The sequence below is a fragment of the Lasioglossum baleicum genome, chromosome 19, assembly GCF_051020765.1.
Source record: "Lasioglossum baleicum chromosome 19, iyLasBale1, whole genome shotgun sequence".
Taxonomy (NCBI): Eukaryota; Metazoa; Arthropoda; class Insecta; order Hymenoptera; family Halictidae; genus Lasioglossum; species Lasioglossum baleicum.
Genome location: NC_134947.1, coordinates 5,260,424 through 5,276,215, shown reverse-complemented (window position 1 = coordinate 5,276,215; position 15,792 = coordinate 5,260,424). Strand labels below are relative to the sequence as shown.

Genomic DNA, 15,792 nt, shown 5'->3' with positions numbered 1-15,792 from the left:
TCAAATCTGGTCTCAAAATTTCTCTACGACCTCAGGATATTGCAAATTCTACATGTTTAACGAATTTCCTCAAGGTTAAAAATCGTTCGTACCATAATCTCCCTATTTTTCCCATATTCTGCAAAGTTTCAGGTTTAATTAAAAAAAAATTTCATCGCTCTATCTCATTTCTATCGAAAGTTCGTTGATTTTGAGACAGATTTCGTCGGTTTGGCCCACTGTGCGGCGCTGCAAAAGCGAAATCTATCGGCTCTGGAAATAAGTTTTCCTCGCAGTTCCCCTATTGTGCGTTCCGCGTTTGCAAACAGAGATTTGTTAGCCGAACAAACTGACTCTCTTAACAGTTGCGGAGTTCGTTTCGACCAGCTTTGTACGGCCGATTTGCAACCTTACATTCTAGATTTCCTTCAGCGCACGTACCTGGAGATCAACCGAGTTCCCAGGCACTCCAAGTGTACGCGATACATTCATAAACCGAATTGACGCGTGCTCAAGGTTTACAGGCGAAGTTCATCACCGGGTTCACATGCATGCCCGGAGCACACATTTTTCCCGTGAGCCCGTTGGCAGCACTGAAATCGCCCAGTCATATTCAAAGATACACGGCCGGCGCGCGGCGCAGTGCCACTCATAAGTTTTCGGACAAATAATTCTTCGCCGAGGCGCAGTCGTTGATGCCGCGTAAAAGCCGACGGTGTCCGAAATATTTACGAACCGGCGAGCTTGCTGTTTCTCTTTTTTTCTCCTGTGATTCCTACGGATTCGCTTCGTTTTCAAATTGTTTCGCGCGACATCAGGTACCGAAACGAATAGTCATCCAGGTGAAAGATCGATCTCGTTTTAATTTCTGCATTTGTTAGCATAAAAAAAGCATACAGGCTGTCCGGAAAATGAATTTTCCTGGACGGAACGGTTCCTGAGGTCATTTGAAGCAACTTTTCCCTTTGCGAGAATCTTCTCCGCGGCTTTGTTCAGGAGTTATTGACGAAAGACAATCGGAGGTTTCAGAGAACAGCGTTGCGTCGACGCGGGGAGGGGGTAACTGTATTCCCCTCAATTCTCTTCGATCGTATGCTCGCAGTGAGGCAAAGCAAAGTAGGGGAAACATGAAATAGATGAGAGTGGGACGGGGAGAAGTTGCCTGGGACTGTTCTAGAAAATCCGATGGAGGGAGAAGACCTTTTGTTAAAAGTGGGTGCTGCTCTTTACTTCGCCAGATTCAAAATTTGCCTTTCTCCTACGAATGTATTTGGTATATAATCCAGTAGATTTGTACCCGGCGCGGATGTAGATCGAATTTCGAACGTCCACGATCAATAGTTGAGGAGTTATGGTCGCTTAAAGTTGAGCATATTTCCAGTTCTTCGTAAAATGTGAAAAATGCTCCAACTTTGAGCGACCATATCTTCTCAACTATTGATCCTGGAGGATCGAAACTCCGTCTGCACCCGCAGATCATTGTACTGAATTATTGTACATACCACAAACATGGAAATGTTCATCCTAAATCTGTCAAAGGAATATATCATCGTATTTCGAACGCATATCGAAACGATTTCGCATAATGGTTTTATGCATAAATATTTTTCGCCGATCGAAGCCAGACTCGAAAACATCAAGACCTGTACGTTCTCGTACTCGTGATTGATGCTGCGCTGTCAGATAGACGCAGATGTCAATAAAGCAGACAATGGGATCAAAACAGAATGTGTTCTTGTACCGTGCAAATTGTATTTGTTCGCGAAACGTTCGATGAATCGAGCGTGGAGTGGTCTCATCGAACGCCTAGGTGTCGAGCGTGAAAAGTTTCATACGATGTAACCCATTCTGTGTTTCTACTAAACATTTCATCTCGAACTGCAAACGAAGTGTAACGTAAGTGAATAAGATTATGTTCGATTGACCGTGTTCATATAAAATTAAAAATATTATAAATTACATTTTTGATGGAGCAAAATGAACTTTCTTATAAAAATATTTTTTGGACTGTACCCATTCATTGAAGGACATGAAGGATAATTGAAGGACATTCAAGTGGTACCCTACAGATGACCTTCACCTCTACCGCACCCGAAAAACACTTTTAATGATAAAATTTTTAAAAAGTAATCAAAGTATATGAAACAAAAGGAGTCCCATTCTTCTCCTTGACCGTACGCGAGTACCAGGAAATCGCAGCTAGGGATTGCAATCCCGCGTCATTAGTCCAGTCAACGAAAAATCGTAGAGGAAAATGGAAGGAACACAATTTTTAATTTTGGGACTTTGTTTGGACTAGTTAGGAGGTAAACATACTAAAAGTCCCCAGTCCTAGGAGGTGAGCGGGGTGCAGGGGGCACATAGTTTCCGAAATATAAGCAGAAAACCGAAAAAGGGATCTTCTACGTGCCCCCTGCACCCGCTCACCTCCTAGGAGTGGGGACTTTTAGTATGTTTACCTCCTAACTAGTCCAAACAAAGTCCCAAAGTTGAAAATTGTGTTCCTTCCATTTTCCTCTACGATTTTTCGTTGACTGGACTAATGACGCGGGATCCCGCATCGCGGGATTGCAATCCCTAATCGCAGCCCTAAGAAAAAGGGCGCGTTCTCAAAGGTAGGCAATCGAAGCGGTTTTTGATCGGAGCAAACTCGTCGATGGGAAAGTTTTCGGAAATTGCTGGTACAACGCCGATACGTAGAACAGAATCGGATCAGATTGTGTCCTCGGAAGATCGGCCGAGGTTGATAAAACGGGGCTGAATCGCCCCTCGATTATCCGTTCATGGATAAAATTTTAATTTACGGACCGGCGAAGTTCCAAACAGTTACGGCGCGCTGCGGAAAATTCGTCCGCTTTATGTGCTGTCGCCTCAAAAGTTTCAGTTTGATCGTTAAGCCCCCGCGGCGGCGGACCAGGCGCGGGGCAGCGAGAGGGGATGGTTTAAATGGTAGACAGAGAAAAACGCGGACACGACGAAGTCGGTAAGGGCGCTGGGGGCTCGGACAGCGGGGGGACGGGACTGAAGGGGCGATGACAAGTGCTGCAAGGAAATTCGAAGCAACGGGTTTGTCATATTAAACCGGCAGATTGGAATTCTAATTAATACTCGTGAATTATCGATAAAGACGCGAGAACGGAAGAATGGGGGATGAAACGGTGGCGGGGGCGGAGGGGGGCGAAGATGGTACGACTATAATTCATCCCGTTCGTTTCATCTTTCATGCTGCTTCGTCTCGTCCCCTTAAATACCTTCTCCAACTTGCCAACGCTTTCTGGTTGGGTCAGTGGTTCTCAAACGAACTACCCCCGGGAAGTTTGATCATTATGCAGAATATTATCGATCGGCCTTCTCGCGAAATACACCCTTTCGTTTAACCCGTTAAGTCCCAACCGATCCGCAGAGAACATTTTTATACAGGGTGGGCCATTTATCCTGGACACCTGCAGTATCTCGAGAACTGAGTAGAAAAAATATCAATTTTAAATTTTCATCATGTTTTCAAGGTCATTCGAAGGTCAACATTATTTTTTCATATGGAATGTCCTCCTTTTTATACCATAGATCGACGGAGTATCAAATTCTCCGTATAAAAGTGTTCACCATCATATGTCCTGCATGTAATAGTTAACGTTTTGTTTTTATTGTTATTTTTAATTAAAAAAATGTTTAATCTTTTCTGAATTTAAAATTTCTGAATTTATTTCATATCAGTTTTATATTATTATGATTATTTATTTGTTTATTGCTTTAAACCATATAAGGTTAATATAGCATATAAACTACAAATTATACAATATACGATTAGTTTTGTTAGGTAACAACTAACTGATTGAAAAGAGAATTTTAATCGAGCATATCTTAATGAAATGGAAAATAATGTTCGTGCCAAATATATTATTTCGCGGCTGACCCAACGCAGCAATCAGACATTGATTAAACGGTACCTTTAAATTTTACATTTTTACATATATTTCGAAGTTGAAGACGATTGCATCGTCAACGCGGAAATAGGCACAGTGCAACTGTTAATCTTGCGCGATGCAGTTTTGCTTTAACGAACTAGAAATACAGCACGGCGAGCCAATCTAACGTAATAGGGACGTACCGTGCGCCACGATGACGAGCCATGTGCTTTAATTATATTCCACGTTACAGGACGAATTTTCTGCGAAGCCAAGCGGAACCATTTTCGTTTGGATTGTATTTTCCGGCAAATACGAAACTGTTCGTGAAATGGAAACAGAATCCAATATCGAGCTTGGGTCCGATTGTAGAATGATGGTTATTTTATCCAAAATGATACCAATCCCGGAATTTCTTCAATTCTACGCAGCGTTTCCACGCGAACTGTACACGCGCGCGGTTTTATTATAATGCTTTCGTTACTAGACGGCGGATTTTATGCATTTATGACAAAAAATTAGTAGGTGCCAGAAGGAAACAGTGAAGGCAATAGAACAATTTAAAAATACTGTTAGTATATCATAGTCAGCCTGTTAAATGCATTAAGAAAGAAAATAAATTCCCATTTCACTCCGTTTACATTTATTTTGCATAAAGATCCGCTGTTTATTCGTTATATACCACTTGCAAAATGGCTACACTAAGTTGTAATAATAGTAAATTATATGTCATACACGCTCCGAAAATTTCATTGAAATTGGTTAATCGGTTTACGAGTTATAATCGATCAAAATTGGTGAAAAGCCCGGAGATCTTGAAAAGTTGCCATTTTTACCAGTTTTGATCGCTTATAACTCGTAAACCGATTGACCAATTTCAATGAAATTTTCGGTGCGTATTTATATAATTATTTTACACTTGATCAATTACAAGATTCTGGAGCTTAAATAAAAATTGGTTACTTCCTTTAATACTGTCAACAGGACAGAATTAATGTGTTCATACTCTTAGATTCTTTTAATCTTTCCACAATGAAGTATATGTACATAAAATCATAGTTTATTAAGTGCTAACGTTGCATCGACGGCGTGTTTAACGTTAGACATCGATCCGAAAGAGGCGTGGGATAATTCTTATTGAAGCGTCCCATAAATTTTTCACTTATGACGAGGGGTCAGGGAATTTCGTTATGCATACCACGCAGTGAAGGCATCTCGACTTCGCAAAGTTTGTCTATCATAACTTGGAAAGGAACTCGTCCGAACTTTTACAGTCACTTTGTATAAAGGATCCGACGTCTAAGACTAGAATCGCAAATACGACCCTTGATTTCAAGTCTCCGGGAGAGAAAGAATCTCCAAGAAAGGAAGACTAAGATTTGAAAGGACGTATGTACACACAGCTCGTGCTAAAACTTTCTGATACTGATATCAAATAATTATCTAATTCGAGCAATAAAATACCACGCTTTTATTAAAATGCTCTAAAATGGAGAAAATAATTTCTTTAGGCATTACAAGATTTGACGCATACAACAACAACAACAACGACGATAACTCGGCAAGCTAATATAATCGTGGTAATAAAATTTCGCAATTCATTTCCTTCGGAGCGGAAACACGCGAGAAAAATTTATCGCGGTATTTCCAATTACTTTTAAATTTATTCCAGGCAATCTCGAACTTCTGTTTAACACATTTCAATTTGGCTCGGATACTACGATATTGATTTCCGATCTTTTCAAATTAACCTTCTATATTTTAAACGTGGTTTTCAGTTATTTCAAATCAATCTTTTCATGCATTCACGTGTCTACGTGCATCGTCCACGTTCTCATTTATGGAAATATTTAAAAATAACGAAACAACGGTTTTACGAGAAAACATTTCGATGTTGAAATTAAAATTTAATGACATTATACAGTTTTTCGAGGCTTTCGAAAATGGTGATTATTGTTCCACCGACGAATTATAATTGGCGAAAATTAATTGAGATGTTGTGCCATAACTGCAGCTACTGGCGTTATCAAATCTAGTTCTAATTTCGTACTGCTGCAATTAATACTACTCGTTATTAGAACATCAATTTTGTTATCATATTCCTCGGACCTCGATCAAATTAATTCGTAGGCTTCTCTTCGTGAATTGATTGATTATTTGCAAACAATTAAAATACATTCTATAGCGAATTCATCTTACAAGTAATTAATAGACAGCAAATTCAATGAGAATTCATGATTGTCGCCATTAACTTAAAATAAATTAGAGAAAGAGTGGAACTTGCCTTAAAATCAATAAGTAATAAATGTTCAATAAGGTGGTAGGAATGATTAATAGTCCAGTCAACGAAAAGTTGTCGAGGGAAGTGGAAGGACACAATTTTTAACATTGGGACTTTGTTTGGACTAGTAAGGAGGTAAACATACTAAAAGTCCCCTTCTTCGGTTTTCCGCTTATATCTCGGAAACTACGCGTCCTAGCGATAAGACCATTCTATACAAAATTAAAGCTGACAAAACGTGCCACAAGATTGATTCGATTCAGTTTTTCGCTATCTCACATAGTTTCCGAGATATCCGCGCTCAAAGTTCACTAATTGTGCTGAAGAGTTAGCTATAGTCAAATAATTCTTTTTCACAATTAGTGAACTTACGATATCTCGGAAGCTATGCGAGATAGCGAAAAACTGAATAGAGCCAATCTTATGGCAAATTTTGTCAGCTTTAATTTTGTATAGAGTAGTCTCATCGCTAGGTCACATAGTTTCCGAGATATAAGCGGAAAACCGAATAAGGGGACCTCCTACATGCCCCCCTGACTTTTTTAGTATGTTTACTTCGTAACTAGTCCAAACAAAGTCCCAAAGTTAAAAATCGTGTTCCTTCCATTTCCCTCTACACCCCCCCTATGAGCATTCACTGACTGGACTATAACTTATAACTGGTAGAACCAGAAATGATATTGTACACTGACTATGACACTGCTCTGAACGTGGCTGGATGTTAAACATTATTCACAGTCGAATAACTTTCTACGAACTTTCTACCACACAGCTTTCTAATACATAGTTTTCGACGAGCAACATTTTATTTGGTAGCACGCCGAAAGATTGTACGGGAAATCCGAACAAGAGACAGCGGCGTATGAATGCGTCCGCCATTTCTTTGTGCTGTAACCATCGGACATGGTACATATCCGGAAAACAAGAGAATCCGGCCGCAATGCTGCGCGCGGCGGGTTGAATCGAGCAAAACGAATGGAAACGAGAACGATCGATCGAAAGATATCGACATGATCGAGCAATTTCCTCGAAACTGGGTCGTTAATCTCGTGGAAGTGGTATAATTTTCCGAAAAATTACTTTAGCCGAGCCAAAGGCGATTCCTATTGACTCAGCCCGGATGGCTCGGCCGCTAAGGAGGCGAAGAGAGAAAGAGAGAGAGAGAGAGATCCATCGAGCAGGACTCTGAAGAGGGGAAGGAAATTGAAAAGTCAAGAAGCTTTCCCCTCTCCATTGAACCGGCGGTTTGCTCTCGCCGAGTTTAACCGTGTATTACAAGGCGACTTTGTCCACCTTCTGGTACTCCGTTTCGCCATTCCTCTACCCGCAATGGCCACTCCAGATTCCTATCTTTACATCTTCCCGTCGCAACTTGCAACTCCAACGCAATCCTCGCGCACATTCCGCCATCCGACCTGCTTACAACGGCCAACACGCGTTTACGTCGGATTTCCCGCAATTAACACGTTATTGTCGTGCCTCGCCACTCGTTACCTCTTAATTAACCCCTCACCCTTTAATCCTTCTGTATCTGCACTTACTGCATAAAATGCCATTCGGCTTTCACCATCCCGGTACATTACACAGATCCCTATTTCACTAAATTCTTCCTAGAGAACACGTTTTAACGGCCCTGCGTTTTAGGGTTGCCTTATTTTAGGGAGATTGATGGAACAGTATTTTAAGGTTTTGAGATTATGGTAGGGAGACCGTTATTTCAAACACATAATGCCAATACCATTGTCTACGACCTCGGGATTGCCCAAAATATAGAAACGCAAGAGAACCACTCGGTGGTTCAGTGTGGAGTGGGAGAACGCGTAGTGGAGTAGGGAACGATGGCGTTCGGAGTGGGGATCGCTGAACGCGATCACGTTCTAGCGAGCGTCGCGCGGCGAGGTGTGACGGTCAATATTAAAATTTTTTTCTCCTGAACGCACACTTTTTCTTTTTTAAATTTGTTTTTTATATTGCATTGCCATCCAGTTCTCAGCCATGTTTAAAGTTTCAAGTCTCTAGCTCATCGGGAAGCGGTTTAAAGAGTCGGAATTGTGATTGGTGTTTGATTTTTTTTTCAAGCGAAACGATCGTAGTGTAAATATGAAATTTTGGTAGATTGTCAAACGCCAACTGACAGATCGAGGCTGATAAATCGGACATCGAGGTGTGGCACGGTCCGCGACAGGCATTTTTCTGAAAAAAAAAATGTAGAGCGTACTCGAAGGCGCGCGCTTGTAAACGTTAACGAACACAATGTGTAGGATAAGCCGTGGTTCTCGCGCCGGCGAAATGTGCGTCCCATAAATTTGTAAAGCGAGGGGCTGATTTGCATTTTAAAGCAGGCCCCGTTGCCTACAGGTCTCGCGAAGTAATCGGCGACTGGCCGACAACTCGAAACAAAACAAAGTCGCGCGATATCATTTCCACTTTGGCTCTGAGGAACTAGCGCACGCACCGCGCTAATTTGCATCCAATATTCAACGAACGCGAAAACTTTTCCCTCAGAGAGAGGGAGCTGCCGGGTGTCCATAAAACTTGAAGTACACCCTGTATAGTGTACGAGGCCGGCTATTTGGTTTGGCTCGCGTCATACAGGCGGATCGCGCGCGATCAAATTGGCTGTTCGGGAGTGGAAAGAAATTATGCAAATGGTACACTTCGCCCCGGTTAATATAATCGCGCGCGTAGGCTTAACGGGACTTCGACCAGAAGGAATTCGGCCCGCCCGTTGGCTCCGGACAATATCTACATAATTAACGCAAACAATTTTTCACCGCTAAACGCCCCGGCCGCCGCGCGACTAATTTCATATTCCCTTTCGGTATTAACGGCGTCCCGAACAATAAAGCCCGCGAATTTCTCGACGACGAAATTACGTTTCTTATTCGAATTGTGTAACCGGTTTCTCATATTTTATCTCCGTAACTGCGCAACTTTTTTTCAGGTTAATGTCAAATTTATAACTTCCCCGGACGTGTTTGCAACGGATACTTTCCGCTGCTGGTGCCGTGCAATTACCGACAATTCATACAATTTTTATATATATATTTTTTACCTGTGATATCTGTAAAACAACCTGCAAAAGTGAAAATTTGCTGAACACTTTCGGAGAAAATTGAACGTGCAAGGAGCAATTTTATTTTGTATTAAATGATCGAGCTAAAACTCTACTAGTAGAGTTTCACAAGAGCAAAGTGCCCTTTATATAATATATTGTGGAGAAATCGGAAGTTGTGCTGACTTGTGCTAGTCTAGCACAACTCAGATATATGATTATATGCTGTCTGGATAATTGTCACTAACTTAAACGTTAATCAGATGTCCAAAACGATTATTTACCCCACAACTTCTTTATTTATTATTCTTACGAAGTAATACTTTAGCACAATCTTAGCACAACTTAGCACAATTGAGAAAATTGGAATAAATGAAAAGTGGGGGGCTACGTGAAAAATCGTTTTTCTCGATTTTTAGTCTTATTTTTTTATATTATAGCTGTAATATTCGAGCACAATGTAGCACAAACTTACAAGGAGAACATAATACATAAGGAGAAAATAATACATAACAAACAACAAATATAAATACAAATACAAAATACAATTGTTTGTTATGTATTATTTTAATATTATTATTGTTTTATAATTATTATCTTTTGTATATGTAGTAATAGATCTAGTGTTTCTTCTATAAAATAATAAGTATCATTTTCAATTAGTCCGTTAGGGAATAAAAATATTTTATTTAAAACTTATTTAACATTGAAAATGCATTTTCCATGAAAAAAAAAACGATAAAAAATAATTTACCACGAAGGGATTCGAACCCGGGCCTGCGGCGCTTGGTAAAAATCTGAACTAAACTGATATCTTACGGTTATGAAACTTTAATTGCAAATATCTCGGAAACTATTGAGTGTCTGCCCCTATAATCAGGGGAACGAGATCTATAACTCTGTAAAATCTCAACTAAATCCGTGAGGGACAGAGCGGGGGTCGTCCTTGTTAGCACAACTCAGGACAACTGTTGAAATTATTTAATTTAACAAGTGGGGGGGGGGGGCTAACTTCTAGGAGCCCTTTACCTCCTTTATTCACTATTAAATAAACACAAAATTTGATGGAAAATCAGAAAAGTGACTAACGAGAAGCATACATCGACAGAAACTGTGCTTATAAAAGTACGCGATGTTTTTTCAAATTATTTGATAGCACCGAGCATTATGATTTCCGTGTGCAAGAGAGAGAGAGAGAGAGCCGTGAATTGTACTTAGTATTATTACAGAGATAGCGAGAAATCTCTTTTCCTTAGGTTTAAGTCCACCCTCGGTAACAAGAGCACGGGCATTTTCATCAACTCGACAAACAGCCGACAAACATAAACAGAGAGAGAGATAGAGAGAGGCGGGCGCAGACGGGCTACCGAAAAAGTCTCCAAATTTTCGTCCAGCTTGGCCTCAGACGATCCACTTCTAGAAATTAAAAAGCTTCTTTCCGCGGACACGCGACGCGGTGCTGTTTTGATCAGCGGGAACCTACCGAAACACACGGGGAAAAGGCGGTCGAACGTTTGCGGAGGGAGACAACAAAGGAGAGTGGAGAGACGTGACTGCCACAGAATTTCGAGTCCGCGGAAATGAAGGCTGTTAGAAATCCGAGACACAACAGTCGTGCAGATGCATACATATACCGTGTGCAGCAACAACGATGTCCATCTTCGAAATCTTCGTTGTTTGACAAAACTGGCGTTACAAGATCACAACAGGATTTGAGAACATGGACATGAACATGATGAATACCATTTCGTCATCATCCTCGACCGCCAACAACAATGCGCGCAATGGCGGGGAGCCAGGCTAGAGTACTTGGAGGACGGACAACACGTTCTGAAAATGATTACACCGAGTTTCAAATTAATTACACCATTTCAAGAATCGCAATTCTTCTCTAAACAGAAGAAACTCCATCGTGAAGAGGTCAGAAGAGTATAGGACGGTCTGGTGGAGCAGCCGCGGCACTTGAAATATTAGAAATCGCGATTGTTTATGACGCGCGGGTGTCAAGACCACGGTGTCACGGTGGTGCTCGATCCGAAAAACTGATGTCGCGCGAATGGTACAGGTGGGATTCGGGAATACCTGTACCTGGATGACAGAGGACAGGCTCTGTCGCGGGATTTACAATGCCGGAAATCTGGCGCGAGAGACCGGAAGAGGAAGAATGGTGTAGAAATTGGCGAAAGGGACAACGAGAACGAAAGAGAGACACGTTGGACGAAGCTATTAGGCAAAGAGGAAAAAAGAGAAGGAATTTTTCCGGCTGTGCGAAGACTTTAAGCCCGTTTAGAGGGGGTTGGGGGGAACGAGCGCGCTAAACTGACAATAGCACTTTTTTTCAGGCCCGCGCTGCTACACTTAACAATGCTACAATCCATTCCTGCATATACTGTTCCACGTAGAGGCTGTCTTCCTCGCTCCTTATACCGTTCCACCCAGCCGCGTACACTCAAACGCTCATCCAAATCATTCTTTCGCACCCCGTCCCGCGCTATCCTTCTCTTTTCAGGCGGGCTTGCGCTCGTCTCACACCCTCGACTACATTTTTCACCGGTAGCACATCCATCCGCGAGCGAGAGAAACCCTCTGACAGGCTATCTCACGGATCCGGTCTATCCCCGGCAAGCGACTGTTAAAACAATGAGCAATGCATTTTTCTGATTAAAATTTAGCCATGCAGCTGGTGTACAGTTTCACAGGTGTGCGGCGGCGGCGGCGGCTGCAAGTGTTTTCTTGCTCGTGTGCGTTTCCTCGCATCAGCGAATCGCGATGCGGCCGCCGCATTACCTGTAGCTTCCTGATGAAACGAACGTGTGGAAAAATTCGAAGGGAACCACCTTCGCCCGGTCTCTTCGACCTCGCCGATGCCACTGTTCAATTCCGACACGTAGCTATGGCGGACGTGGGCGAGCGTTACTTTCGTTGATAATACGCAGTAGTGCGTTGCAACTACCCCGACGGCACACCGGCTCGGTTTCAGCCTGGCACCTGTGCACAAAAGGGCGCGATTTTCACCTGCCGAGGGCTTTCTTCAGCCGATTTGCAAGATTGCAAGGGTGCGGGATTCGCGTTCTCATTGCGTGATAATAGAAACACGGGTTTTTCAGTAGTCAAAAACGCCAGATAAAGGTCAATCTAGGCAGCAATCGCCCTCAAAGGTCTTATTTATTAACTTATTATACTTTTGTCGGTAACAAGGGAGACTGCTACGCATTTGCAAAGTACTGCCACATTGATGCAACCCGCACTGTGTCGCGCATGCGCGAGAAAAGTTGGGCCCAATCGAAGCACTGATTGGCCACATTAGTGTGATACCGTGCTGCCCTCTCAGAAACAGGCTGAATCCCAGCCCGGCCGTCAGGCTCTGGGCTCGAGCCCCCGGCAGGTGAAAATCGCGCCCTTTTGTGCACAGGGGCCAGGCTAAATCGTCCTGATTTGGTCTCAACGCTGAGCCAAGCATTGCGTTAGCCCGTAACGTGTCGGGCTGGGGCTCGGCTAGCTGGGTCCGGCGGTCGGCTCGGGCAGACTGTGCCGTCGGGGTAGTTAGGCCCTTGGGAAAAGTAGAATTTCGGGGCCCCTGACCCCCACAACTAAATAACTTTACGAGGAAAACGTAGAACTTCGATGTTGGATCTTGGTTTGTGTTCGGGGCCCTCTTTTGCTTGGGGCCCCAGGCCCAGCTTTGCCCAAGTTGCCCATAGGGCAGGCGTGGGCACAGGTGGAGCCCCTGAAACGCCTGCTTCCCCCATTAACGGGGCGCGTGCTCTTTTTACCACGCTTATATTAGCTTGCCGAGTGGTCGTTGTCTTGTAATCGAATTTTAAACCACTTCCCGATGAGCTAGAGACTTGACACTTTAACTTTACTCGCGCTAAAAAGGAGAAAATAATTTTTCTAGACATCAGCGACAATAAATAAAAGCGTGGAGCGCTGAACTGTATTGACGCAATCTTCGTGGGAACGCGTAACGGTTAAATTTAATAGTTTATATCTCCTAAACGCATAGGCTTTTTTAAAAAAATTTGTTTTAAAATATTGCATTGTCGTCCAGTTCTGAGCCATGTTTAAAGTTCCAAGTCTCTAGCTCATCGGGAAGTGGGTTAAAATTCGATTACAAGGTTACAAGCTGATATAACCGTGGCAAAAATTAATTTACGTTACGTAGAAAGTGGAGTGCGAGTAGCTGGAGGTTAAACAATCATTTTAAACCAGGTCCAATTATTTTTGTAGAGGTTGTGCCCGCTAGTTTATACTAAATACGTAGCTACTTTAATTGCGGAAGGCACGGCGAATACTTTCCGCCGAAGAAATTCGGGGAAACAGCGAGCGTGTATACCCATCCGTCCGCAAAATGAAAATTCGGGTCTGTGACGTAATTGGACACGCAATAAACGCGATTCAGTTCCAGGAAGCGTACGATCGTCCGCGGAAGTAGAGGGCGATGGCAGCCGGGTGAAAGGCGACGCTCGTAGTGTAAATAAAAGCAGACTCAAGCCAGACAAAGTATTCTTCTTCGCCTTTTCCAACCTCTTCTGAATCCCTCTTCTCGCTTTCTTAGAGCTTGAAAGAAAAAAGAAGGAGCGTAGTCCCTTCACGGACGGCACCAAGCCGAATCGGGAAACCGGCAAAAGTGGAATTCTGAAATATTAATCTGACTTCCGCCGACGCTGTACGCCGATCTTCTGCTCTTCTACTCCGCTTCTTGTATTTCTTCGTTTTTTTTCTTCTTCGTCGACTTGTTTTTCTCTCGTTCTTTGACGTTTATCCGTCTACTCTTGATATATACCCCACCTGTTCGTGCAATCGTGTCAAAGGGTATACGTACTAGGTACACGTAGCACACCGAACAGCGAAAGGGCCGTTTGTCCCTGATACACTATGGATCGCGTGTCCTTTATTGAGCGGCGCCGAACGACATCAATTCATAAACTCGAGCGATCGTGTCCGTGGAAGGTTTACAACAATTATCGTGATCGTCCATAGTTTGGTACAAAGTATTGGTACACCTTTTAAAAATTAATAACCTTTTTATAATCGTACCAAACGACCTGATTTTTCGTGATCAATTAGAAGCTTTGGCTTACGAGATGATATGCGAGAAAGATTTTCCAAAAATTATCATGTACAAGGTTAAAACTTTTTTATTTGGGCCCTCGGTGAAAATTTAAAATATGTGTTTTGTAGATCCGTGTTAGTTGTACACGTGCTGAAAATCTCATCGAAATCCATTAACGTACACGCGAGTTACAAGCGGTTGAAATTGGTGAAAATCGTAGCTTTACACGACTTTTGATCAATTTCTGTAATCTTTCGATAATAACTTCCGAAGCATGCGTTGCACGAAAAAGTTTTCGATACAGAAGTTGCATGGTCTGAAGGGGTACATTATGTAGTGTATTTATCTTTTTTACAGGTGGACGCGTGAAGGACATATGAAGGTCAACTTCATTTTTTTAAATGGAATGAGGTATTTTTTAATACATTAATCGATGCAGGTGGACATTCTTTATAAAAAAGTACTGACCTATTTATGCCGAAAAGTTAGTAGTTCAGGAGATATTTCAATTTACATAACTCTAAAACACCATTCTTAAGACGTTTGGACAGTAATGGTGTTTTAGAGTTATTTAAATTGGAATATCTTCTGAACTACTAACTTTTCGACATATATAGGTTAGTACTTTTTTATAGAGAATGTCCAGCTGCATCGATTTATGTATTAAGAAATACCTCGTTCCATTTAAAAAAACGAAGTTGACCTTCACATGTCCTCCACGCGTCCACCTATTAAAGAAGTTAATACTCTACATAATGTACCCCTTCGGACCATGCAACTTTTGTATAGAAAACTTTTCCGTGCAACGCATACTTCGGAAGTTATTATAGAAATATTATAGAATATTAGAAAAGTCGTGTAAAACTGCGATTTTCCCCAATTTCAACCGCTTGTAACTCGTGTGTACGTTAACCGATCTCGATGAAATTTTTACAGCATGTGTATAACTAGCACAGATCTGCAAAGCATATATTTTAAATCTTCTTAGAAAATCCCTTTTCTATTTATGCAGGTAACCTTGTAAATTTCGAACGAATTCTTGAAGAACGCGTTTAAAAGAGAATGCAGAGACTCGGTTTTCGAAACGTAAAAAGCCGAGAGTGGCCGCTTAAGTAGAATAGTTAGCTGGCAGCCAGATACCCACGCAGAGAGAGAGACACCCCTGACATTTCGTTTTTTTTCGAATGCCTGTTACAGGAAGGTGAGAGGGGTTACTTAGAGGGGCTCGCTTCAAGATATGCAGACCTCTTCAGAACACATTACGGAGACGTCCTGGAGCCACTCGAGGAACTACGCCGCCGTGAAACAAATGCTTCCCCCAGAATGCCCAACACTCAACTCACCACCAGTCATTCACAGCCCATTTACGTGCCTGGAAAATACTCGGTGAGTGAATCTGTCCCTTTCTCTCCGCTCTTGATTTTCATTCTCCTCTCTCTGTTTGTCTTCGCCAGTCTCCTTTTATTCTTTTCCCTTTGTTCGTTAACTCCGGCAGAATTCCTTGGTACATACATTA

General features: G+C 42.3%; 1 protein-coding gene across 5 annotated transcripts in view; it reads left to right on the top strand.

Moving 5' to 3' along the window:
* Positions 1–15,792, top strand: part of LOC143218376 (uncharacterized) — a 597,229-nt gene that overhangs the window by 489,121 nt on the left and 92,316 nt on the right. For all 5 annotated transcript variants that reach the window (XM_076443514.1, XM_076443512.1, XM_076443513.1 and 2 more), the window contains exon 2: positions 15,474–15,662. In XM_076443514.1, the coding sequence (XP_076299629.1) occupies positions 15,474–15,662 (189 nt within the window). The remainder of the gene's footprint in view (positions 1–15,473; positions 15,663–15,792) is intronic.